This window comes from Meles meles, chromosome 19 (assembly GCF_922984935.1).
Source record: "Meles meles chromosome 19, mMelMel3.1 paternal haplotype, whole genome shotgun sequence".
In the NCBI taxonomy this organism is placed as follows: domain Eukaryota; kingdom Metazoa; phylum Chordata; class Mammalia; order Carnivora; family Mustelidae; genus Meles; species Meles meles.
In genome coordinates, this window is record NC_060084.1 from 46,941,909 (window position 1) to 46,968,577 (window position 26,669).

Sequence of the window (26,669 nt, forward strand, 5' to 3'; positions counted from 1 at the left end):
TGTGTTAAACAGCTTTAATTTCGGTCATTTCGGCTTCTCGGCACAGTAAGAAATATTGCACATGATCAACATGTTTTGTTCTGGGGATGGGGACAAGGGTAGGGGGAATCACCTTCTTAGAAAGTACAACCCAAGTTGGGAGGGCAGAGGGGGTGGGGAGAGAACCCTCCCCATGCCTGTGGCAAAGTGCAGGAGCCCCCACCCCAAACTAACCTGAGTCCAGCCCCTCTGGGGAAAAAAGGGGTGCATGAACTCCCCCTACTCCACAGGCACCTCCCTGTGGCCCAAGGCCCACACTACCCACCAGCTTGTAGCCCTCACATGAGCCATTTTGCATAAAGTACAAGTGAAAAGGTCTGAAGGTAACACACTCCAGGTTATATACAGGGGCTCGGTGGAGGGAGACTGTGCCCCTGCTTCCCCTCAGCTGCCTCCCATCACAGGGAGAAAGCTGTGGGGGTAGGGGATAGACAAGAGGAGCAGGCCTCATTCCGCCCAAAACTAAAAAGGACGAAATGGCTTTATTGGGGAGGAGGGAACCATCCTGCCCCCCTCCCCCGATTCCTGCCACCTACATACTGTCCATGTCCTGAGGGGCGTACTGTGGGTCCTGGGGTCTTCTCGGAGCCCTCACCTGCCTGTGGCAGCTGTGGAGGGGCCAGGGGGCGGGGGAGATGGCTGGGGGGGGCCCTCCCAGCCAGGCTGTCCGGGACCCGGCTCCGGAGGCGGAGGCAGTGGTGGGGCAGCTGGAGCTGTGCCAGAGTCCGAGCCAGGTGAGGTGGGGTCAGGGCCCCCAGCAGGGCTGGGAGTGGGGACAGGGGCAGCAGCAGTGCCAGTGGGGGGCGGACCAGGAAGGGGGGCCTCAGCTCCAGGGGGCTGCTCCGTGGGAGTGGCCGCCTGCATGATCTTCTGGCGCACCTCACGGATCTTCAACTGCAGACACACCTTGGAGGGGAAGATGTCTGCGTAGCGGGCCTGGAAAGCTGCCGTGGCCTGGGCTGGGGACAGAAGGACAGTGGGGGGTGGGGAGGCCAGGGTGAGAGGAGCAGGCAGGACCTCTGCAAGTGCCCGCCAAGACACAGAGCCACGCTCACCTGATGGGAAGAAGCCATGGTCCTGGAAGAGCTGCATGACCAGGGCCCGGCGCTGGTCCAGGGTACGCCTCAGGGAAGAGTATGGCACCTTCTCGTATTCCAGCTCCCCGAGCACATCCTCCGCTTCCGTACCTGGGAGTGGAGCAGGCGGCAGGGTCTTGGGGACTGCGGCAGCCGGCCCCTGCCCCCGCCTAAAGTGTCTACCCAGCCTTCACCAAATTCTATTCCACAGCAGAGTTCAGAGAGGGCACCTGCCTCTGGACCCTACCAGACTCCAGAACCCCTCCAATCCATCTTTGACCCGCCATCCTTCCTCTCAGCGACACCCACCCCACCTCTCCTCTGTAACCCCATCTCCAAGACCCCCTGCCTCAGGGCCAGCACCTGTACGGTCAAAGGTGAAGATGTCCCCCTCGCACTTGGCACTCTTGGGGGTGTTGGGCTCTGAGCTGCAGCTGGAGCGTCTCCTCATCTTGCGCTTGGGCGAGGTGGGGTCCTCCGGGGCCGAGTCCAGGTCTGGTCCAACAGAAGCAGGCTCAGCGGAGGTGGCCCCCATCTGTCCCCCGCCTTCCCCTGGTGGCCCGCACTCGCCTACCGGTGGAGTTCTTCCTCTTCTTGCGGTAGGAGCCCAGGATGGCCCGGGGCGAGGTGGCCAGAGACTGCAGGGTAGGCGAAGGCAGCACCTCCTCAGGCCGGAACTCAGGCAGCTCAGCAAAGCGCTCTTCGAAATCCACCTCTGACAAGACCCTGCTGGAGAGCCAGCAGGGTCACCTCTGCCATCCCAGGCTGCAGCTGCCCCCCTCTCCTGCCAGCCCCGAACACGCTGCCACAGACCCCAGCCCATGCTCACTTGTCCACAGAGTCAAAGGTCTTCTTCAGGGGCGGGGGCCGCACCTTCACCTTCTTGCCGGTACCAGCAGCCTCCTTGCGCTCAGGGGTGTCCCCGGCTGCCCTCCCACTGCTGCCCTCACTGCTGCTGCTGCCGCTGCCGCCGGGGGCTGAGGCCGGAGCTGGCGCTGGGCTGGGAGGGGTGGGAGGCTCCCCACGGCTCTCCAGACCCAGCCCAGGGACTCGCCAGTCTGAAGACGAAGAGCTGGGGAATTTGCTGGCCTGGGGTGGGGAGAGCAAAGAGATGGAGAATACTGGGTTCAGACTCAGTGGTGCAAAACCTAGAACAACAAAGAGGTGGGATGCTGACTGACCCAGACGTAGTCTTGGAGAAGACCCAGTCATACAGACAAGCAGAAGGAACAGAAGAGGCCCAGCTCCACCACACCCCCCACCCCCACCCCCCGGGGGGAAACAAGAACATGGGTCAGACAGGTGTGCAGGGAACAGAAATGGAGCAGAAAAGCAGATGATGGACGGACACGCAGAGCCAGGCAGCAACAGGAGCCCCCAGGGCCTGCTGAGCGCTCACCACAGTCTCAGGGCACTTGCTGCTTGTCCGCTCCTCAGCAGGCGGGGGAGGCGGGGGGCTACTCCGGGCCATGGGAGCCCAGGTCTCTGGGGGTGGTGGAGGGGCCGGTGTCGTAGGCTGCCCCTCAAGCTCAGACTCAGGGGGAGGGGGCTCCCGGGCTGGGCCAGGCTCCAAGGGCTGCCGAGCTGCAGGGCCTGACCGCCCAGGGGCACCTGCCTCAAAGGAGCCCACAGGAATGCTGGCAATGGCCGCCTTCACTTTCTGGGGGGCCTTGGGGGTGGGCCGCTGGGCCTTGGGGGCCACTAAGCTGTAGGTCATGGAGCCTGCTGGTGGGAAGAAAAGGATTTGCTGAGCCAGGCCTATCTGGAGCCCTTCTCCTGGGTCCCCCAACTCACCCCACCCTGGGCTGGCCCAACACCCACCTGCAGCATTAGGGAAAGGGCTGGTAGGGGCCGGGGTGGCAGTGGCAGGGGCTGGTGGGCCCTTCGGCAGGATGGTGGCAGCAGGTGGGGTGGTGCTAGTGGCCACAGTGTAGACCAGACCTGGGGGAGCCTGGGATGGCTGGGCTAGGGGTGCTGAGGAGGTGGGTGCAGGGCTGCCAGGATAAAATGCAGTGATGACAGGACCTCCAGGGGCTGTGCAGACTGGCGGCAGCTGGGGGCTGGGCACTGGCGACACGCCCACCTGGCCAGGAGCCAGCAACGGAGCTTGGCCTGCAGGGACGGAGACACAGGAGAGGCAGGGACCCCAGTTAGGGCCTGGGCCACCTCCGCACCACCCTGGGTCCCCAGCTCTGCCTGCCACACTGCCCCTCACCTGAAAGCAGGGGCTGCACAAAGGCGGGTCCGCTGGGCCCCAGCGAGGTGAAGCCTAGGGCTACCGAGCTCGTGGGCCCATACGAGGTGACTGTTCCAGCCTGGCTGGACGTAGGGCTGGTGCCCAGGGGCAAGGCGTGCCCACCCGCCGACTGCACGTAGGTGATTCTGCCGCAAGGAGAGGAAGGGGGAGGAGTGAGGTGAGCTGCCCACCCCCGCCAGACCCTTCTCTGGCCTGGCTTCCAGGTGAGGGCTCAGCTGCCATTACCTGGTAGAGGAGGGCAGCAGGACCTTCTGAGGCTGGGAAGTGGGTCCGGAGAGTGTGGCTGGGCTGAGGGGTGGCACCAGGCCGCTGGGCGTGCTCACGGGCACCGGAGTCAGCTGAATGATCTGTGGGCAAGGGCACCCACAGGCTGGGGTGAGCTGGGGACTTGGGAATGGGGTGGGGGGATGACCCAGACCTAGAAAGGTGGGTCTCAGCAAAGACAGGGAACACAAACTTTAGAATTAAGACAGAAAGGAACAAAGAAAACAGCAAGGCATGTGAAACACAAAGGAATAAGGTACAGACACTGAGAGCATTAAGATGCACAGAGACATCGAAGTACACAGAAAGACACACTCACAGTCCTAGAGACAGTTCAAGAAAGACGTATGAAAAGGGAAAAAAGCACGAGAGATCAAAGGAAAGACACAGACACCATGGCACAGAAACCAACACCCAGGAGGGGAGGGGACAGGAACAGGAGGAGCCAGGATGCCCTTACCTTGCTGGGTGGCTGCGCCCCGTTCTGCACAGGTACTGAGAAAGGCGGGCTCACCAGGGGCAGTGGCTGGCCAGCCCCTCCACCCCGCACGGACATGCTAGGGGCCGCCAGGGGCACCAGTACCTTCCCGGGCAGCAGCTGGGCTGAGCCACCCGGGGGCGGAGCCTGTACAGGAGACACCGACTGGGCTGCAAAGGGAGAGAGAAGTTGCCAGAGAGCTACACAGGCCTGGGGCCCCTCTCCTTCCCCACTCAGCCCAAGCCTCACCTTTGGGGGGCGGGGCAGAGGGTACGGACTGCAGGATGGGGATGCCAGGGGTGGGAGCCGTAGCCGCCAGAACTTTGCCGTTGGTGGAGGTGCCCGGGGGGAGGGTGAAACGGATGCTGGTGGTTGGTGCGGGGCCGCCAGGAGCTGCTGCCTTGGTCCCAGGGGCTGGTGCCGGGGCAGGCGCCACCTGAAGCTGCTGGGGCAGCGTGGGCAGGATGTACTGCACCTGGGTGATTCCCCCAGCCTTGCCCAAGGCGCCCGGCTGCAAGATGCCCAGGGGCACTGGCCCATTGGGGCCACTCCCAGCGCCTGCTCCAGAGCCTGTGGTGGCTCCACTGCCAGGGGCCCCCTGGGCTATGAACTGAACAGCAGGGGGCGCTGGGGCCCCATAACCCGGTGTGCCCACCAGCAGGTTGGTGACTGTGGCAGGGGCCTTTCCCACGGTACCGAGGAGGGGCCCAGCCACCAGATGCGGGGCCGGCGAGGAGGCTGCTGCCGACTTCTTGTCCGAATACACTAAGCTTACACCCAGCGGGGAGCTCCCTGGCGCCCGGGACCCCGTGACCGGCTCAGTCCTGGCACCCGCGGTGTCATTTGGAGATGTCTCAGCCCGGCCAGAGGTGGGGAAGGGCTTAGAGGCGATGGGCACAGGAGTGCTACTGACAGGCCGCACCACATTGGTGACCATGGTAGCAGCTGGGCGGGACAGGGGGGCTGTTGGGGCCCCATAGGCCAGTGACGGGGCTGGGGCTGAGGGCATGCGGGTTCCGCTGCCTTCCCGTTCCTCCTTATTTGGGGGCAGGACCAGCGTCTGCAGGACACTTCCTCCCCCACCAGGAGGTGCTGCAATGACCGAGGGGCCTGGTGGCTCCAGGCCTCCCACACTTTCAGGTCTCTTGCGCCGGAAAGCGGCAGGATCCGATGGGAGGAACCGGGTGGCCTTGGAAGGTGTCCCTGGGCCCCCAGCCCCAGGAGGTGGGGGTCGTAGTGGGCCTGCCGTGCTGCCCTGACCTGACTCCTGGGCCTTGAAGGTCCCTGAGCCCAGTGGGAAGGAGGTGGCGGCTGAGGCTGAGGAGGAGGCAGGTGAGGACGAGGACGACGATGGGGTGGGCCCGTAGCCTTTGCCAAAGGCTGGAGGTGATGGATCCGGGGGCCCTGGGGGCTCAGAGTCCAACGGTGGGCGGCAGTGGGTAAAGGAGGAACGAATCACAGGCGAGAACACCTTCCGGCCAAAACCCTAGGTAGAAAGAGGGGACACGACCACATCAAGGGAGCCCGGACACCCACAACCTGACCATCCCTCTCCTGCCTAGGGGCGAGGCCAGCTGAAGGCCTCAGTTCACCCAGTCTGTGACCCAATTCACCATGGGGTGAGGAACCTGCCCTCTTTGGGTCTTAATCTCTCTGTAGTAATGCACACAAGAGCACACATCTCCCCTTCCTGGGACCATGACGAGACAGCGCCAATTCCCCAGATCTCACCTTGCTGCCCTCTGGGTCCTCCCCGGAGCTGTCTCCGCTCTCACTGTCAGTCACCCGTTCCTTGCACTTGAGGTCAATGTCAGTGGCGCCGAAGCCGTCATCAGCTGAGGGAGCGAAGAGTATTGGCAGAAGGGCTGGGTGTAAGACTGTCCAGGAGGGACAGCAGGGAGCCCAGGCCCTGGCCTCAACCCCTTTTGCCAGCAGTAACTATTGTCCAAGAACGCTGTTCCTCCGCCTAGGGTGTGCCCACCTGCCCACCGGGGGAGCCTAAGAGCATGCAGGTACCACCACCTAACACTGTGCCCCATGGCCTGATCATCCACGCCCCTGTCCTCCTGGTTTCCTGCCTGGCCAGGAGCTTCCCATGGGCAGGGCTGGGCTTACTCAGTAGGGCCTGAGCTGAACATGCCTGCAGTCATAAACAAACATGCAAGACAAGAAAGAAGAAGAGCCTGAGACCTAGATCAACTCTTTGCCCGCCCCCCCAAACCTTAGCCTGCTGTTCTCTGGGCAGGATTCTAGGCCCTGCAACTGCTCACCAATGACATCATCGTCTCCCTCCTCCTCACAGATGACCATGCGTTCCTCGTCACTGGTCATGTCCTCACTGGCTGCACGCTGGGAACGGGAGGCCCGGGTGGGCAGCAGCGGGGGTCGCCCGCCAGCCGCCAGGGTGCCTCCCTCACCAGAGGCAGAGAAGGGGCCTGGAGCCCCATACTGGGTGGAAGGCTTTGGACCAGAATAGGATGCGGGGCCGGACACCATCTGCGGGGCGGGCACCAGGAGAGTTCAGTGGGGGCCGTCACCTGGGGGCAGCCCTCCCTGCCCAGCTCCCCTGCCCCCGGACCTGAGTCAGTTCCTGTAGTGCCTGGCTATCTACTTCCCCACCATCCAGGCTGTGGACCCCACTGTGGGAGAAGGCTCGGGGCCGGGCTGAGCCAGGTCCCCCCACTGTGTGCAGACGCTCTGTCCCACAGGAACCACTCCCTGGAGCCTTGGTATCCGAGCTCAGGAGTGTCTGGGCTGCGACAGAGAGAAGCTCCGAAGACACTGCACAATATAAGAAGAGAGGTGTCACAGAGTCAAGAAGTCTTTTAGCTGTCCACAGATATCTCTAGGTCCTGGGCAAAAGGAAGTTTGAAAATCCTGGGCTACCTGGCAGCCACCAGCCTGGCATTTTCTAATGGATTGCTGCTCGGGAAGCAGGCCTTCTCTGAAGGCAGTGTGGTGCTCGCTTGCTAATAACCATGGACCTGAGTCTCCATCCCCATATCTCAGAGAGGAAGCAACCCCACCTTCAGAGAACTGCAGGCCCGAACCCACAGGTCACTCCAAAAACGTGCCTCAGAACAGTGCTATGCAAGCGAGACACTCTGTCAGCAAAAGCAGCCAACGAGGGGCTTCCAACTATGGTTCTGGAAACCAACCAAACTGGAGTTTAAGCTTTGGCTCTACCATTTACTAGTCTTCTATAAATTCCAACGAGTGACTCTGCCTAAGTCTCACTTTCTTTTTTTTTTAAGACTTTATCTGTCAGAGACAACACAAGCAGGATGAGCGGCAGGCACAGAGGGGGGAGATGCAGGCTCCCCACTGAGGAGGGACCCTGATGTGGGGCTCAATCCCAGGACCCTGGGATCATGACCTGAGCTGAAGGCAGCCGTTTAACTGGGCCCCCCAGGCGCCCTCAGTCCATCTTCTCATCTGGAAATGGGGGTATGACTTTCAGAAATAGACCTTATACTCCCCTTGGTGCCCGGCATGTAGTAAATGCTCAGTAAATGACAAGTGATAATGAAATGACTACCTGGAAACTCTGTCTGGACCTCCCTGGCTCTTTTATATGAGAAAACTGCCAGTTCCCTTATGGGTAAGGGTCTTCAAATGAAATGACAGCACACAGGGTTCTGGAGCAGGGGCTGAGCAAACAAGGGGGTAACTGGCACCTCTCAGGGAGGGAGGGGGCAGGGCAAGTCAACCAAGGATCTGACCAACCTCCAGGGGCAGCGGCAGTCCCCGTCTCCGACATGCTCCGCTCCCGAGTCTCCTTATGTCCTCCTGCTAGCCCCAGGCTCGCGGGCTTGGCCTCTGAGCTGGACTTCTTCCGATCCTTGTTGCACCACTTCCAGTCTGGATGAGCCTTAAAGTGGGCTTCTTTCACCTGGCGGGAGAGAGAGGAGGGACCCTCCACTCACTTAACCCACCAGAGGAAGCTGGGGAGGAGCCAAGAGGAAGAGGCATTACCTGGAAGGCCAGGTCATGGTACTTCTGCTTCTCCTTGGGCCCCAGGGCGTACCACCACTCGCCCAGAATCTTGCTGACGGTCCGGTTGTCCTGGTTGGGGTGACGCTGGTGGACCAGGGCCCGGTGCCGCTTGCTGAAGATCATGAAGGCATTCATGGGCCGCCGGATATGGTCCTTCTCCCGCTGCAGCACACAGAGGCCCAAGTGGGATGTTAGAACCACGGAATAGGCTTGGGCAGCTGGAGGGCAAGCTGGGGACAGGTATAGAGATGAGGCACCTTGTTGGGGCTGCGTCCATCCTTCTCCGAAGAGGAGTCTCGTTCCTTTGGCAGGGCACTGAGGGACTGGGTCCGGCGTTTCCCGGGTGGCAGGGGCAACTGGATCTCGGGAGACATGATGGAGAGGAAGCTGTGGCGGGAGTGGCAGGGACAGTGAGGGCCCCATCTCTGGTCACCAACCCCCCGCCCCCACTTCCTAAGCCTTGTGGCACTCACGCATCATCATGGTCACTCTCCGTCTCACTGTCCAGCCGGGGCTCTCCTGGAGGGCCAGGGGTCTCCTCCTCAGTGGTGGGAGGGGGACCCTTTCCAGGTTCCACCACCCCCAAAGTGTGGGGGGGTCCGGGCCCTGGGCTCTCAGGGCAGGTGGCTCCAGGGGGCCGCCCAGGATCAGCATTCCCTGTCCCACCTGGTGGCTGCTCATGAGCGACAGCCGCCGACTCAGCAGGTTCTGGGGGCAGAGAGGCAGGTCAGAGGGCTCTTGGGCTCCCTGGATGCTATCCCCATGTGTTCTGCGGCCCCCCACTCCTCACCTTTGCTCTGGGTGGAGGCCACTGGGTGGCTGGCAGGTTGCTGGGCCTCACTTGGCTGCACAGAGGGGTCGGGCTGGCTGGGGGCCAGAAAAGGGACTAAGGAGTGCCAGGGGAACACGGCAACAGAGCGAGGTTCCACATTTGTCCACACTGTGGGAAGAAGCCAGCTAAGCTGTGCAGCAGACCTTGGCCGTGAACCCCAACTCAAGCTCTTTTCCACCCTGGATGAGGTGGCTCCACGCCTCCTTCACACCCCCTTCCACTATCCCAGAGCCTCGTGGGCTCATGCGTGCAACATCACTCAGAAAACACTCCTCCCTGTAAAATTCCGAGGTTTATACGAAAGAAAACAGAAGCTGGGAAGGGAAACAGGCCTCACGCCCCATTCCCTCCCCCACCTCCACCAGCCTGCCACCAGGGACCACGCCAGAGGAATGACTGGCTCCTGTCACAAACCAGGCCATGTTCAACTGCCATCTCATACTCCCAAGGCCCCAAAACCTGAGCAGGACTAGGAACTCTCCCCAGTCATGCCACATCCCCAGCACCCTAACTGACACAGCCCCTCAGCTTCACCTCCTACTCCCTTTCTGTCTCTTGAGGAGACCATGCTTGGGTTCCCCTTCTCTTCCCTCTCCATTACCCACAAGGTGTGGGGTCTTAAATCTTTCTCCTTGCCTCCCTCCCCATACCACAAACCCCAAGGAGCCAGACCTGCTTTTCCAGGGCTGGGCACAGGGGGCTCCAGGGTCTCTCCCGGCCCTTAACAGAAGCTACTGCCCACAAAGAGGTCTCCCAAGCCCCCTCCCTCTCAAGCTCCGAGCTTATCCTGGGTGCAGCGTCCAGCCTCTTTGCCCAAAAAGGGGAGGGTGTGGTAAACCCCTTGGAAGAAAAGGCAGAGACAATGAGGTAGACAAGAGAACTGTTACAAGTCTGTGCCCAAGGAAGACAAAAGTGCCAGGTGTTTTCTTGAGAATATTCACAGGAAACCACTTCCCTCCCAGAAGGCCAGGTCCAGGGGTCCCACCTTCTTCCCCAGGAGCTGGGTGGTAGCAGGGTTAAGCCCTGGACTGGGACCCATCCCTGGCAGGACTCCTGGAGCAGGCCTAGGTTAGGAGTGGGCTGCCCTCTCACTGCTGGCTCCCTGGGGGGAAGTGGAACCAGCTGAAGAGGCCCCTGCGAGGGAAGACGATGAAGAGAGAAGGGAAACGCCCTAGCCTTGGTCTCCATCATTCCAGGCCTCCCCCTGATCCAGATCAATCTGACCTGGGATGACCCCTCTATGCCTTCAAAAGCCTGGACTAAGAGAGCTCTATAGAAAACTCTAGCCTCGAGACCTCATTCTGCAAGGGGCTGACAAAAGAAAAAGTAGACGTCAAGTCAACAGAAGAGGGATAAGGAAGCCAACACCGGAGGGGGTCTCAAGACACTCTAAGAACCCTGTCCCCAATCCCTGGGGCACTGGGGACCACAAAAGCTTGCTCGGCCCTCCAAACCCAAGGACCTCGACCTGTCCCTCTCTTCACCAAGATCTTTCTCATTGGGCCTCCTCATCTGTTGGGTGGGGAAGAAGGGGACCAGCAGACAATGGGGGAAGAGTCCTTTAGTCCTGCCCCTCAAGTCCTCTTCAGTGCACTATGCTCCAGGTTCTTGGGTCCCTCCTTCTGCCTCTGCAAAGCACACCACACACACTCCAGCCCATCACTCTGCTCTAAACAAGCAGTGCCTCACTCACTTCTCAAATCCTGTTCTTAGCCCCACTACTCCATCACATTCCCTTCCCCCTCTCTTCCACACCTAAGACCAGCAGGTCTCATGCAGCCCTTATCCTGAACCACGCTCCCAAGCCAGTTACTCTGCACCCCTCACCTCCAATGACAACGGACCATGCCACCCCATTACCCAAACACCACAGCTGTCCCCAGCTATTCCCCTCGCCTCACGCCCATCACTCCCGCTACACTCCCACCTGCCGTCACTAACCGCTTGGCCCAGCTGAGCTCTGTAACTTTCCCGTCACCCCTGTACTCCGCCTCTATCACTCTCGTACTATAGCCCTATCACCATTACGCCGCACTTAGCACCCCGACACCCTGACCCCTGCAGTCCCAAGGCCCAGGCTCTACTGACCGAACATGCCGAGGCCACGGGAGGCCGCGCCGGACGCGGGCACCAGGGGCCTGTGGGCTGAGTACATGGTCCGGCACGGGGGGGCCCGGCCGGGGCTCGCGCCTCCTCAGCGGCCGCCGCCACTCCGCCCGCAGCCAGCTCCTCGGCCGTCGCCACTCGGGCCCGGGGGGAGCTGGAGGCCGTCGCCGCATGCCCCCCCCGCCGCCCCCCTCCGGCCGCCCCACTCGGGGGGGGGGTCTCTGCCGGGCGCGCCTGCGCACAGCGCCGCCTGCCTCCCGCCGCCCGGGGGGCGGGGGAGGTCAGAGCGCGCCGGCCCCGCCCCGCCCCCCGGCGCGCGCGGGGGCCGTCACGGGGCGCGCGGCACAGGGGCCATCGGCGCCGCCCCCTCCCTCTCCCTCCTCCCGCTAGGTGCCCGGCGGGCGGGGCAGGCGGGGCGGGGCGCGGCGCGCGTGCGCGGGGGTGGCCCCCTCCCTTCTCCTCTCGCTGGCTCGCTCCCTCCCTCCCTCGCAGCTCCGGCGGGTAACGGCTCTGGCCCCGCGCGCCCCGGCTGCCGGTGCTGCCGCCCCGCCTTTCCGGGCTCCGGGCCCGCGGCTCAGCGCCGGGTCGACCTTCGGCTCCGAGCGGCCAGACGGACCAGCGTGCGTGCGTCCGTGCGCTCCGAGCGAGCCCCGCGCAGAGCCACCGCCGCCTCCCCGCCCCGCCACTACTACGCGCTCCCCTCCCCCCGCCGCACCTCCCCCCGCCCCTTCCCCGCTTCCCCCGCGGCCTTCCGCGCAAGCCCGGCCCCCCGCGCGTGAGCCCATTGGCTGCCGCCGCCGCGCGCGGGTCAGGCCCCGCCGCGCCCGCCCCCATTGGCCGCCCCGGGGGAACGTCAGTCATATGCAAATAAGGAAAGGGCGGGGCGGGCTCCGGTTGGCCCCAAGCCGGCCCGGGGCGGGACCGCGGGAGGAGGGTGGCAGGGAGGGCGCACTGCAGTAAAGGCAGCGAGCCAGGGGGGCGGTTCACGGCACCGCGCTGCGGAGGCCCCGGGGTTGTGTGTGGTGCTACGTGTGTCCAGTCCACGCGAAGAACACGCTCACGCGCGGCTTGGCCCGCCTCCCTCACGCCCGCCTGAGCGCGCACGGCTCCGCAGGGCAGAAGAACTGCGCGGTAGGGCTACGCGAGCCACCGGGAGCCCTTACCAACTCAACACTAGCAGACTCTTCCCCCACCACACACACACACACACACACACCCTTTCATAGACAGAGTTTTCCTGCCACACCCATTATTTCATACACACCCCACGGTAACATGTACCCTTGGCCTTACACTCACACTGTCACACACGAAGTCACATACCTCGAACACCTGCTCACATGTCTGTACGACCTCCCACACTCCTGGTCCATCACTCCCCACCCATCATCATACACTCGTTCTCACCCATCCTCCACATTACCCATTTCATACACGCCTTGTCATACATGCTTCACCAACGCATATTCTCATTGCCAGCCCACATGAATCATCATACAAACAACATATCAAACAGGCAGCATTATCTCACACATCTCATCACAAGCGCTGCTTGTCCATCACACACACACACACACACCCCACATCCCTCCCACACAACCACACACACTCTTCCATCTTCACACACCCTCATGTGGCCTTCCTGGCAACTCCCATCCCCAGTACAGGCTAACTCTCACAGATGCCATTGTACTGACCCCCCACATGGTACCTAAACTTAGTCCAGTAAGCACTACTTCAGTACCCTGGCCCCCCAGGGATACAGAGCACCATGGTCACTCACTGGCCTGACACTTAGCAGCCACCTGGGACCCTCTACCTCACAGTAAGGCAGTGGGAGGCAGCAGGGGGATGGGGGTACAGAGCACCACCGTGGGCTGGCCCTACCACTCTAGGCTGGGAAACACCCCTTCCAGAAAGGGGCCAGGAGGAAGAAAGGAAATGAACACTGGGGCTTCAGTGTGCTGGGAGCTTGAATGTATTATACTGCTCGTTGAATCCTCACAGCCACTAGGGAGGTACACTTTATTATGCCCATTGTTCAGATGAGAAAATGAGGCTCAGAGGAACTGAATAAATTTTGCAAGATCATCCCTCCAGAGCCTAACAGCCCAGTGCTCCAACTCAGCTGCTCTTTCCACTACTGAAAATTTAACCTCGGGGTGGACCCAGGCAGACACTCCCAGACCTCCGGGAATATGGTCAGACAAGGATACAGAGAGAACTACAGAAAGGCTAGAGAGTACCCACAGAGACATATGCAAGAGTCTGGGGTCCACCAGGGAGAGAGGCAGAGGCTCTGGATCACCCAAGATGGGCCCTGGGGTCACATCCAGTAGAGGCAGAGGCCTGGGGTCACACCCGGGCAGCTTTTAAAAGTTGCACAAGCTCCGATGGACAAAGAGTGGGCTCCTACACAGGTGGAGTCAGCGACAAGCACAAACAAATCCCTTTCCCAGCCTGTTCCGTCCACTGACAGAGCCGAAGGCATGGAAAGGGTACAGAAACCAGTAATCTGGGCCCAGAGGGGAAGGGAAGGTCCATAGCCCTCTGACCTCCAGAGACTGCAGGGCCAGACACTTGGCTGTGAGCCTGGAGGGGGCCACGGGAGAGACTATTAGGTGACTGCCCCCTCCTCCCTATGCAGCCCCAGACTCAGACCCTCCATTACCTCACTGCCCCAGGGACTGCAATGTGAGGCAGAAATCAAGGCTGAAATCAATGTGGCCCGCTATCTCCCCACCGCTGCCCCCTCCTCTCCCCACCGGTGAGTCACCTACTGAAAATTAACCCCTTCCCTACTGCAATGCAGCCCAGGACAGAGCTCGGAGAAACATTGTCCCCAGTTCCCCCACTTCTGTAGGGTGAGAAAAAGAGCAAGGCCTGGCATAGCAGGGAAAGAGGGCCCCACACATCTGGGAGGGTTGCACATCTGGTAGAAGACACAGTGCCCACATAGGAGGGATGGGAAGAGGCCCCTTACAGGGTAGGGTACAGCCAAGTGGGGACCCAGCCTGGCAGGGAGGGGCCGGAATCCGGGCGGGAAGGGCCCCCCTGCCCTGGGCACTGGGCCAGCCCTATACTTAGCTTCCATTGTTCAGAGTGGAGGAACCCTGGGTGGGGGTGATTAGAAGTGGAGAAGAGGGAGCAGGTCCTAACCCCAGACAGCTCCATCTCTCCAGCCATCCTCAACCCTAATTGGGGCCTCCCTAATTGGGAAAGGCTGAGGGGTTTCCCAAACCAGGGCCCCAGCCCCATCTGAGAGGAGGTGCAACACCATCCTTCACTCAAGGCAGGTACCCCCTACACCACCCACCACCAATTCCACAAAAGGTTTGGCGCCAAACACCCCCCCGCAGCACTACCCCGCCCCCTAGCCCAGGGACAGGGAGCCCAGACAGAGACACCAACTGCCACCCAGGGTGGCACAGGCTGAGGCCTGCCCAGAGGCCTGGGGCTTACAGCCAGGGATGCTGACAGACTGAGGGACAAGCAAACACACTCTGAACCCACGGGCCCATTTATTGAGCCCCAGAGGCACCGCGCCCCTGTCCCCCGCGGCTCCCCACCCTGCTCTACAGGCCTGGGTCCCCGCCTTGGCTCACCACCCCGGTGTCCCCAGCTCCCCTCACCCGCTCTCCACATACACACCCACCCACCCACCCACCCCGGGCGGCGTCGGCGACGGCCAGGGTTGCCTGGGGAACGAGCCCAGGATTGGGCTGGTGCCGCTCCGGAGGGATGGGGGCCTAAAAATAGCGCCGGGGTGAGTCAGTGCGAGTGGGGCTGGGGTAGGCAGGGGGACTAGGAGGGAAAGAGGCAGGCGAGAGGTGTGGGGGAGGGTCCCCAGGGATTGGGAGACGGACTGGGATAGGACGGAGGGGGGCATGTGGGTTTGGGGGTGGAAAGGGACGGGGGTGTATGGGAGTGTACAGGCACCCAGCCTTGGGAGGACTGGTCGGCGCGTACTGAGGGAGGCACCCCAACCCGGGCGGAGGAGGGGGCGCCGCCCAGCGTTCTCCTCCCCTCCCCGCGCTCACGAGATTTTCCACTCGCCGCCTGGCCTCCAGCCAGCCCCCGGCGGGCCCCACAAAGCCGCTTTGTGCTGGGAGGGCGGGCGGGCGCCCGGCCGGCCTGACACCCACGCGGGCCGCGGCGGGGCACGGGCCAGCTGGCACCCGAGCTGTCTGCGGGGGGGGGGGGCTCCCCACCCACCCCGAGGGCGCGGCCGCTTAAGGGTTAATGGCGCAACGGCAGGGGGTTGGTCTCGGCCAATCAGCATCGGCAGACGCGTAGGCAGCCAATGGGAAAGAGGGAGGCCCGACGCCCGGGGCCTACCCCTGGGGCGCGGGAATCCGCGCCCCTCGGTGCCCGCCCGACCCGGGCGCGGCCCTCAGGGTACGGGTCCGGATCTGCAAAGTCCGGGTGCACCCGGTTTCCCCGGCTGCTTCGCAAGAAAAAGGTTCAAAGGGGTTTAGGATCTTGCAGTCAGGAGGTGGCACGGTCGGGATTTGAACCCAGGTGTGCCTGGCCTCAATCAGCTTTGGTGCGGAAACAGAGAGGGGTTCCCTGGCCCAGGCCCCCGTGGGGAGCGGGAACAGGGGACGGGGTGCGGGCGGAGGCGGCGGCGCGGCGGGCTAAGGTCCAGCCGCCTGTGGTGCAGCCGCTGCCGCCGGTGGTAATGGGAGCCAGACGCCGTCGCCGCCGCTAATGCGCCTCCCTCCCGGCCACTAATGGAGCCATTAATGCCCGGGCGCCGGGGGCTCCGGGCCGCATCACCCCTCCCCGCCCCGCGCATGCGCGCGCCGGCGACCCCGCCGCTTACCGCCGCCGCCGCCGCCAGGAGGCAGTCTGACCCCTTACAGCTCCCGGTGCTGGGGTCTCTTTAGGGAAGTCTCTAAGATTGACTCCCGCTACCTCAAAAACGCCCCTTCCTTCTCTCCTGGCAGGTCATCCTCTTCTTCCCAGCCTACGCCTCCTTCCTCTCTAAGACAGGCTCCAGGGATCTCTGACATCCAAATCTAACCTTTTCCCTCTCCGGTCTAAACTTTGCCTCTTCACCGACCTACCGGCATTCAAGCTGGCTTGGCTAGACCTGTGCTCCTTGGCACCCTTCTGCCAATCCTGGGCTCTAGTTGTCAGCTCCAGCTTCCACTAGACACAGAGAGGTCATGCACTTTCACCCTTCCTGGCCTTTGTTCCTAAGGCTGCCTCTGCCAGGAACACGCCTTTCACTCTCCTGAAATCCACTCATTCCCCAAGCTTTAGCTCAAATGTCACTTCCACTGAGAAGTACACCTGTACCTCCCTCATCACCCTGCATTGGGCCACCGAGTTGTCTCTGTCCTCTGGCTTCCCCAGACTCTACACCTCCTTCTGCTCATCCTTGCCTCTGCCTGCTTCCATGTCTGCCTTAACCCACCCACATTCCCAGGGCTGCTCAGCCTGGGCCTGGGAGAGATGAGGGACTTCTGGTCGGAGAAAAGGGGTTCCCTGTTTGAGACAAAACAGAAACTCTGCTGGGCAGAATCTGGATTTGGGGAGTCAGGAGAACCTAGGCCCCTCTCTGAGCCTTATTTTCCCCACCTGGCCAAGCATAGTGTCTGAGGTCCTACTACATGTGGGACTCCGTTAAATGGAGCTGGCACCAAATGTGTCTCCTGCAAGGCATTGAGTGGGTGGTCGGGGTGATCTGGGTCATACCCTCTAGCAGGTGGGTGGGCACAGGAGCTGCTTTCCTGTTGTTCCCTTACAGCCGGATCTCCTAGCTTGGCCCATGCATCCCCCGCCTTCCTGCCTGTCTTGGGAACAGGTGCTTGGATGTAGATGGCTCCTGACACCTCTCACCACGTTTCAGGGACAGTGGTGGGCCCTTAATTTGCCAAGGAAGGGGCTCCCAGGCCGGTACAACCTCCCACCACTCCCCAAGAAGGGAGTAAGGGACCTAGTGCTTAGCAACTGTCCACAGACTCAAAGGCGTGGAGTGCCTGATGGGCACAGGGTGGAGGTGAGGGGCTGGGAGAGGGGCAACATTCTGTCTGAGGAGGGGGAGGAGGGTCAGGGGAGGGAGGCCCAGAGACACAGGATCCCAAGATAGGGGCCCAAAACAGAAGAAAGGTGGGATGAAAGAAAGCTCAGAAAAGGACTGATGTCTAGGGAAGGACAAACCAAAAAAGATACAGAGAGGCAGAGAGAGAGACAGACAGAAGACCAGAGAGAGAGAGACTCAAGCCCAGGAATAGAGACCCAGACAGACAGATGTAGGGACCCAAGGGAGAAAGAGAGAGACACACAGTGGCTCAAAGGCAGGCAGACAGAGGCCTAGGAGAGGGGGCACTGTCTGTCAGTACAGGGAAGCCAGGCGGAAGCTGGGAGCTGGAAAGGAGGCCGTGCCAGGAATGGGGCTGAGACATCTGGCCTCCTGGGCTGGGGCTGCAGGCCCTGGGGCGGCTTCCTCTCCTGGGGAGCAGGCGGGAAGAGTCAGAGGGAGGTGGCAATGGCAGCTGGCTGGCCCGGCCACGCACAGAATGTGGAGAATGCCGGCCGCCTGCCCCGGCACGTCCCCCAGCGGAAGCAAATGCCTGGCAGGGGGCAGGAGCAGGCAAGCTGTCCCAGACCGCCCCCTCACACCTGCTGCCCTGGGTGAGGGTCAGGCCTTGGCATGAGCAGGCAGAAAGGGACAGGACCACGGCCTCATTATGCCACCGGGCATAGTCTGCCCCACCTGGGCCTCAGAGGCAGAAGGTCCCAGGGTGCCTGCCTCCCAAGGGCTTGGGGAGGCCTCTGGGGGAAGAACAAGAGGACCTACTGGCTGGGAACCCGAGGGCAGCCTGGATACCTGAGCATGGGTGTTGTTAGGGAGGCGCTGCTCAGAACTGCCAGGACAGGCCCTGGACAAGTTCTGACGACCAGACAGCCCGCAGCCTCCCTTCCCTGAACCTCAGTCCCCACCCCCAAACCGGGCTGGTAATCCCTCCTGCACAGCATCAGGCGGATTCGATGAGATAGCCTGGGGCTGGGCGCGTGGTAAATGCTTAATGAAAGGCTGGTTACTATTACTGTTATCGTTGTTAGTGGCAGGACTCAAGGGCCTGGGGCTAGACAGCCTGGGTTCAAATCCTAACTATCCCTCTTCCTAGCGGGGTGACTTTGGGCAAGTCACTTAACCTCTTGGGGCGTGGTTTCTTCCTCAACCCTGGAAGTACTAATGGTGCTGGCCTCCTGGGGTGTTGTGAGGATTCGGTGAGTAAACGCTTAGGCGGTACTTAGCCGAGTACCGAGCACAGGCACACATGGGTGGTGCTCAAGAAATTATGACCGCTGTAGCTTCTGGCAGTGAGCGTCCTATGATCTGGAGATTGGGAGACCTGGTTCAAGGCCCAGTCCTGACCTTCCCTGGCCAGGTGACCTCAATCAGGACTCTTCTTCTGTCGCTTTTCCTCATCGGGAAAATGGTGGCAGGTACCCCTGTTGGGTCTGCCCTGGTGGGCCTCGGGTCCCGTGCATCAGTGCCATCCCCCTCCAAATGCCAGCAGTGAGGATCACGTGATACAATGCTATGAAGGCAATGTCGGGGGCTGTAGGCATGTGGGGTGAGGGGGGAGAGGAGGATAGTTCTAGATGGAGTCCTTCTGCTTCACTTTCTTCATCTGGCTAAAGACAGAAATCCCTGCTGTGCCCGTTTCTGTGGAAATGGGCTCCTATCAACTACACTAACAAATGTAAAAAAATGCTGGGGGCAGGGCAAAAAAAGACAACTCAGAACCTCAGCATATAAGTCGGAGGGGCAAGCACGGCGCCTGTGTCCCTGTGCTCTGGGTCTGTGCTAGAGCTCCATGAGGTCAGGGCCTGGGATCCCAGCCGCATCAACCTCTCTGCCCCAGTCCCAGCTCCTACCCAGATCCCAACTGCAGCCCCCTTCCTCCCTGCTCTCCTTGTCTCTGTTCTCAGGCCCTGGAACTCACCCTCCACAGTACAGGTGTGGTCAGATGATCAGCTCAAAGCGTATCTTGGCTCCCTAATGCCACCGAGATAAAGTTCCCAAGTCTCCTGAGGGCCCTCGGGGATCTGACCCTTGCTCTCGTAGACAGAGCCGTGCATTCCCACATTCACCATCCTCTAGCGCCTTTGGTTTTGCAGATTCCACTTCCTTCAAATACTTATTTTGGCCTCAAGGCCTTTGCCCAAACTCTTCCCTCTGCCTCATGGTCCTCCTGCCGGCCTTGCCAGACTTGCTTCTGCACACGCTGCATATCTCACTTTAGACACCCTGGCCCCTTCTCCAAGAAGCCCTCCTGACTTCCCATGGCCTCCTGGGCTTCCCCCATCCCAGCTCTGACCGCTCTGGCTGCTCACTGTCTGGGGACAGATCTGTCTGTTCCAGGACTGTGTACCCTGTAAGGGCAGGGCTGTGTCCTCAGTACCAACTACCACATGACCAGAGCACTCCAGTCAACAATGGATTAAGAAATAAATAAAAAAGGAAGATGCTAGGGAAGGGGCTGGTGACTGGTCACCCTCCCTGACGGTTGCTCTGACAAGGCCCAACTAAAGCCACTGGCTCTCCCCACCTCCGGCCTCAGCCCTCTGGCCACAGTGGCTTTGCTCGCCTGTGCTCCTTCTGGCCTCCTAGGAGGCTCTTCCAGCACACGGTTGCTGGTTCCAACTCATCCTTCAACTCTTGGCTTACACGCCCTTTCCTGAGGGCAGCCAGACTGGATTTCACACCTGGAGGCCTGCCTAGCACACCCCCAGCTCCGCTCATGGCACTGACTGCACCTGTGATATTTCCTGGGCACAGGTATGAGGTGAGCACTCTGGTCCTGATCCTGCCACCCCGAGGCAGAAGGCATCTTGGAACCTCCATCTTCCCATCTATAACCTGGCCCTGTGGCCCAGCGGGAACCAGCCAGCCGGCTTGCCTGGCTTTGCAGGCTGCGTCCAGGACTTACTAACCGTGGGATCCAGGGCAAGGAAATAACCTGGCCTCAGCTGCCTCTAAATAAGCCTAATCCTACTCCCCCCACCTCCACCACCTGTTAGGCTTGTGGAGACAAAATGAGCGAATATTTCCAAAGGGCTGAAAACAGTGCCGGGTACAGTACAGGGTGTGTCTGAGGGTTCGGCAAGATAACTCACAGGCAACGCTTATTATCATGATGATGTCCCCACCAGTCCTCCAGACATGGCAGCTGTCATCATGATTATCAACTCTGTTCCTCTGTTACCCCATGAGACTGTGGGGGCCTGGCTCCCAAAAGCTCTGGAAAGGTTTGCTGACTGCTCGAGCCCTTGGGAGTGCATTCCCAACAGGAGGCCTCCAGAAACAGTGCCCTGAGCCTTCCAAGTCCAGTCCCTTGCCTGGCATGTGAGTTCCTGCAGAATTATCTCTGCAGAGAAGAGGCTAATCTCCCCTTGAGCCCCTCCCCAAGTGGGGAGCTCACCTCTCGAGAGCCAGTTTGCGAGTAGCCCCGTCCCCATTAAGTCCTCACCCAGCCATTGCACTGGCATCTCTTACCTGTCCCAGGTCGGCCCATGATGACTTCCTTTTTGGGGGCAGGATGGCTGGTGTAGCTGCTGGGGACCAGGACGGGCAATAGGGCAGCAGGTGAGGGGTGGAAGGCCACCGGCTGGAAGGGTGAAGAAGCCAGGCCGAAGGTGGGCATCGGCTGGGCCACGGCAGTTGGCGCAGCTGGAGGCACGGTGATGGGCACAGGGGCTGGCAGAGGTGGAGGCAGGCCAGGCTTCCCACTGGCCACCCCAGGGGGCACTGGGGTCTCTCGGCAGCCCCGCCCAGGTCCCGCTGCCCGCGCCTCGCCAGCAGTGCTCACCTCCCCAGGGAATTTGGAGGGCAGCGGCACATCGGGGTTGCGAACAATGACGGGGGAGTCCCGCTGCACAGCAGGAACCCTGCGCACAGAGGGCCCGGGATCCGAAGTCAGGCCAGCAGGCGGGGGCAACAGCAGCAACGGCGAGGGCTGGCGGGAACGGGAGAAGGGCACGGCAGGCGACACAGCCCGGAAGCCAGCCGGCGTGGAGGGTGTAGGTGTGTGGGACACCGAGTCCACACCAGAGTCTAGGCTGTCACTCTTGGGGAAGTCCGGGGTGGCTCCTCCGCCCCCTGTGCCAGGGGCCCCCAGAGCCCCTGGATGGGGGAGCAGCTCTGTCTTCCTCCGCCCGGGGCTGATGGGCACGGTGAAGGTCAGGTTGGTCTGGAAGGTGGGTAGGATGCCAGAAGAATGGCGCTCTCTGGGGGCAGGTGGTGGCGGGTGGGGACCCAGGTCTGGTGGGGTCAGCACGCCTCCCTTCGGGGTGCTGGCGCTCAGGTGGCGGCTGCGGACGGCGGTGCGCTGGATGACTGGTGAGGCATTGATGGGGCTGAAGTTGGCTGGGCGGAAGCCAAAGAGCGGCGACGGGGAGGGCGATGGGGCAGGTGAGAAGGGCGACTGCGTAGACACAGGAGAGAAGGAGGGTGTGCCAGAGCGAGAGCTGCCCAGTGACACCAGCATCACGGCCGCCTCACACTCATCAAACTCAAAGCGGGACAGGTCGGCAGGAGCCACCAGGCGTGGGCGCGAGTCCCCCCGGGCTGCCACGCTGCTGGCCTCGCTGTCCCGCGATGTTTCGTCACCCCAGTCAAACTCGGTGCTGCCTTCCCGCGCCGCCACGCCTGCCGGCCGCCCAGCCCCAGCTGGGCCGCTGTCCGCCAGGCCCTCCATCTCCTTGGTTCGCATGGACAGGTGGCGCGAGCAGTAGCCCCGCCGCTGCGACTCCTTCATGCAGCCATCTCGGGAGCATAGCCGGCGCCACTGCTTGCCATTGAATTTCTTGCGGATTCCGTTGGGCGTGCAGACCACATCGCCCTTCTTGTACTTCTGCTGCGCGGCTGTCAGCGGCGTGCGTGCCCGGGCAGCTGGCGCAGCCCCCTTCTCCAGGGAGGCCACGCTGCTGCTCCGGCTGCCGCCCTGGCTCCCCTCCTGGCAGGGTGACGGCTGCTCCCCGGGGCGGCCCGGGCCCACAAAAGCTGGGGACTTTGGTGGTGGTGACAGGAGCTGGGGTGGGGGCAGCGGGAGCAGGGCCGGGGTGCCCAGGGCCGGCGGGTGCTTCTCCTCACCCTCCTCACAACTCCCCAGGTTGCCACCAAAGCTGATCTTAGACACCTCGGCATCCTCAGGCTGCTTGGGGTCCAGGGCAGCAGGGCAGGGGGGCAGGGCGCCCCCCGGCTCAGCCTGCTCCTCTTCAGGGCCCACGGGGGGCTTCCTTGGCAGGGCCTCAGGCTCCCAGGGAGGCCGCAGCAGGCGCAAGCTGGAGCGGGCCACCCACACGGCCTCCTCAGGTTCACGGTGTGGCAGCTGTGGGGGCTGTGCGACGGCGGCCGGCGGGCCAGGCTGGGAGCTGGGGCCAGGACTGAGGCGGACCTTGTAGGCGGCAGGCTTGGTGGCCACCTCCACCACCACCCCCTCACGGTAGGCAGCCACGCCGGGCTCCACGCAGGTACAGACGGCTGTGCCCACCGCGAGGGCACCTGGCGGCGGCGTGGCATCCAAAACCACATCAACACCACTGCCGGGTGCCCCCTCGTAGAACGTCAGTGCCCGGTCCCCAGGGAACTGCACCCCCAGGTCCTGGCTTCGGCGCACCTGGCGCACCACAGCCGGCAAGAAGAGGCCATCTCCACGCCGAGCCAGCACCCGCTGGGACCTCAGCTGCCGCAGGTCGTATCCACCGCTGGCGCCAGTTGGGGGCCAGGGGCCTGGCCCACAGGCTTCGGCGGGCTCATCCTCCAGGTCAGCTGAGTGTTCACTGGCTGTGTCGGTGGAAGAGGAACGGGTGGAGGTGGGTGGCCGTGGAGGGACCCCCAGGGCGCCGGCCTCCTCAGGGGTTCGTGCCCGCTCCTCAGGGGCCCCGGCCGGCCCACTGCTACCACTGCCGGCTCCATGCTCCTCCACATACTTCTTCTTGGGCGCTCGAGACTTGAACGTAGCCGTCTTACGGCTGAGGGAGGGCTCCCAGCGACTTGCCTCCCCCTCTACCTTGGGGTCCTCAGCAGGGCCTGGGGCCACCGGGTCGTCGGGGTGCGGATCCGGGGTCAGCCCCTCAGCCCCAGGGCCCCGCTCAGACTCCTCCTCCTCACCCTCCTCAGCCTCTTCTGGCCCCGGAGGCTGCTGAGGCTGCTGCTGCTGTACCTCTTCATCTTCCTCCTCTGGCTTTTCGCCCTCCCCAGCCCCTCGCCGTCTCAGGGCCTTGGCCCGGGTGGCCGGTGGGGACTTGCCGCCACTGCCAGAACCTGGGAGGCCGACACATGCCTTCTTCATTGGCTTCATCTTTTGTCCACCTGCAGGTGGGAGGGCAGACAGGGATCATCGGGAGCAACTCAGGAACCTCCCAGAGCCAGTGTCCCCCAAGACTTCCCACTTGCTGAGGCCATAGTCAGGTCCGTGATACCTGAAGGCTTTCTCTTGGCTGTCTCCCACTCATTGGGGCCCCTGACTGGCACCCATGTCCCCTGAGTTATGTACTCTGGCTCGTTGGGGACACTGACATATATCTGTTCCCTCTACACAGGTCACAGCAGGTATGTGCAACTGCCCGAGAGGGCACAAAAAGGCAGTAATGGTTCATGCCTGTAGAGCACTCGCTTTGTGCCAAGCCGTGGGCCGAACTTGATTTTATTAACCCATTTCATCCCGACAATATCCTTAAGAGGCAGGTGTGACCAACAGCCCTACTTGAGGAAACTGAGAACACAAGCAACTTGTTCAAATTCATCCAGCTAGGAAATGGCAGAGCTAGGGTCTGAACCCAGGCAATCTGGCTGCTTCAGAAGTCTGTGCTCCTAACCATTTCAGTGTGCCGCCTGTCACATGATCCAGAGGACACGCTTCCTTGCACTGTCACTGTCCAGACAGCACACACACTCATACACATACACACACATGCACAGGAACACAGTCACAGAAAAGGAGGTGACTGGGCTGTGATGTGAGCCTCTCTCCACCCCTACCCCCACCCTCTGGGCTGCCTGGCATGGCCAGCCATTGTGGGAAGGAGTGGGCAGCTGAAAGTCCTGAGGGACGGCTGCCCACTCTTCTCTGCACCCAGGCCTGCCAGGTATGGCCATCTCCCCAGATCCTGGCAGGGAGCAGGCAGGGGCACGTCTGGGGCAAGAGCTTATACCCAGTGCTGCCACGGGGTCGTGCATGAGCACACGCACGCGCACAAAAACACACACAGAGGCACACACACGTCATCACACAGTGGGACACGGAGCTACACCCCAGGGTTTCGCTGTCCCACTGGATGGGAGACTGCCCCTCCCCCCACAGCACCCAGCGTGAGACCAGCAAGCCCAGCCCCCCTTCTGGCCTGCACGCATCCCCCCCGCACCACCACCACTGGGCTGCCTCTGACAGGGTGGCTGAGCTGGCCGGGGCCAGGGGGCCCCCAAATATGCCCTCTGACTCCAGGTGGGGGTAAGTGGGAGAAGGTCAAAGAAAGCAGGGCAAGCCCAGCAGGCCAACCTCACCCACTTCCTGAACAGTCATTACTTCCCGCCCCCTTTCAAGCTGCCCTGAGAAAAGAAAAGGGAAAAAACTTTACTCTGAAGTGACTAAGAGAAGCTGAGAGGCCAAAAGGGGGCCTCTGGGAGGGTGGGGGTGCCCAGGGCCCTAACCCAAATGCAATCAGAGATACCCCTGACTCAGTCTGCCAGCTCCCCCAGGACCCCTGATCTTGTATTCTCCTACTCGAGGCCCGCTCCTCCTGTGGACCCTACAATCCCAGGCTGCTCCTTCTCTGGGCCAATCCTGGGGTCCTCACGGGCAGAGCTGTAGGGCCCAGGGCTTCTCACACTGGGGCAGGGATCCAAGTGTCCAGGAGTTGGGCAGCTGCTGCCACCTTCTCCCCACTGACCCTCTGGGCCACCGTCCTGGGGACCAAGATCCGGCCCTAGTCCTACCCAAACACAAACCTTTGCATAACCCCCCCAGGGCCTAAAATCATCTTGCCTGGCACCCCTGGACCCTGCCACCTGGTCCTGCCTCTTCAGCCCAAAAGCCAAGCCTTTTTTTTTTTCCCCTGGGCCTACTCTCTTCCTGTCCACCCCACTTTGGATAACTCCCACCCAAGGCCCTGTGGGCCCTCACCTCCTTCAGAATCTAAGCAGGAACTCCTGAAGCCCAGGCCAGCCCAGGCCCTGGTTCTTCAGGGTCTCATCCCCTCTGCTCCCATCAGCCCTCCTGGCACCAGCTTCTCTGCCACTCTCTCTCCCGTCCTGTCACCACCTCTACCTCTGCCTCTCTCCTCACAGGCCCTAGGCCCCCCTCCTCAGCCACCCCATCCTTGTCACCATCTATCTCTGTCACCCTTCCTCCAAGTCACTCTCCTGTCAGCCATCTCTGGACCTGTCACCTTTTCTCTCCATCACCTCTCCTTGTCACCCCTCCAACTCTGTCCCCTCCCTCTCCCTGTCACCCTGATCTAGTCCTGTCACCCCTCCATTCCTGTTACCCGTTCTCTGCCCACCATCCCCTCTCCGTCACCCCTTTTCTGTCACTCTTCCTCCCCACCACTTCATCCACTCTATCCTCCTTTCCCACCATCCAACCCACCTTTTTTCCCCTGTACCCCCTCCCCGTCCCTGCCACCTGTCCCCTCTAGGCCCCCAGCACCCCAAATCCCCCCTGCCCGTGTCAGCCCTGGCCCCGCCCCTCACCTCGGGCTCGGCAGGGTTTCGGGGCGGGGGGCCTTGGCCCCGGCTCGGTCCGGTCCGGTCCCTCCCCGCCCCCCCTCCGGCTCTCCCTCTCGATTCTCCCTTTTTTTTTTTACTCCAACACACAAAATGGTGAATGGACCTGCAACAGCTGGAGCAGCCAGCCAATCACCGGCCACAACCCCGCTGACCGGCGCCGTCCTAGACCAATAGATATCCGCAGCCTGGTCGGCTCCGCCTCTCCACGACGAGCGACATTTGCCATGACCAATTCCACCCACCCGGCAGCGCCAGGGGGCGGGGCCAAAGTCCAAGACCGGCCTCCCTCTGGGACCGACACCAACCTGAGCCTACGACCGCCTGATCTGCCTAGGGCCCTGCCCCACAACAAGTGATGGGCATCAGCCCTGGCCAATCGCAGGCCGTCTTGGTGCAGAATGACGAATACAGTACCCAGTCGCCCGGCACTCTAGGCCGGAACCCAGCCTCTGTGAGGGACAGTAGCCAATGAAGTGCAAGAAGGAAGGGCTAAGGGATAGGCTGTCCAATAAGCAGACTGAGGAGGCGTGGCCTGGGCGTTTGTTGACCGGCTAGTCGCAATTCCTGCTGGGAATGGTAGTCTTCTTACGTCTCCGGCCCATAGTCGATAGTACAAAGCAGACTACAACTCCCATGTGACAGAGTGCTGTAGCACCAAAGAACCCGGGCGAGGAGAAAAAGTCGGACAGGGCAGTTCCTCTAAGTCTCCCTGCACACCGGGAGCATCTTAGACCCAGGGCCCCGACTCACCCGGATTCCCGGCTCTGGCGTCGCTAGTGGCTCCTCTCAGTGGCGGCGGTAGCGGCACGAGGGGGAGGTGCGAGTAGCAGCCAACCGCCACCCGCAAGCCCCGCAGCCAATCAGCGGCGGCC

At 61.9% G+C, this 26,669-nt stretch overlaps 1 protein-coding gene across 7 annotated transcripts; it reads right to left on the bottom strand.

Moving 5' to 3' along the window:
* CIC (capicua transcriptional repressor) lies at window positions 1-26,669 on the bottom strand. 7 transcript variants are annotated; one of them, XM_045987701.1, is made up of 21 exons: window positions 26,548-26,669; window positions 20,566-23,382; window positions 8,901-9,050; window positions 8,584-8,818; window positions 8,368-8,497; window positions 8,090-8,272; window positions 7,841-8,006; window positions 6,693-6,895; window positions 6,385-6,610; window positions 5,846-5,949; window positions 4,364-5,600; window positions 4,097-4,284; window positions 3,598-3,719; window positions 3,331-3,497; window positions 2,937-3,227; window positions 2,515-2,840; window positions 1,945-2,204; window positions 1,690-1,844; window positions 1,479-1,610; window positions 1,095-1,226; window positions 1-998 (listed from the first exon to the last, which is right to left on the bottom strand). In XM_045987701.1, the coding sequence occupies exons 2-21, from the start codon at window positions 23,369-23,371 to the stop codon at window positions 631-633; spliced, it is 7,581 nt and encodes a 2,526-aa protein (XP_045843657.1). In that variant the 5' UTR covers window positions 23,372-23,382; window positions 26,548-26,669; the 3' UTR covers window positions 1-630. The 7 variants fall into 7 exon arrangements, 6 of the variants coding, with proteins under 6 accessions (XP_045843657.1, XP_045843658.1, XP_045843659.1 ...); XM_045987702.1 differs by lacking the exon at window positions 26,548-26,669 and adding an exon at window positions 25,762-25,887 and having other exon boundaries at window positions 2,515-2,837; XM_045987703.1 differs by lacking the exon at window positions 26,548-26,669 and adding an exon at window positions 25,762-25,887 and having other exon boundaries at window positions 1,690-1,841.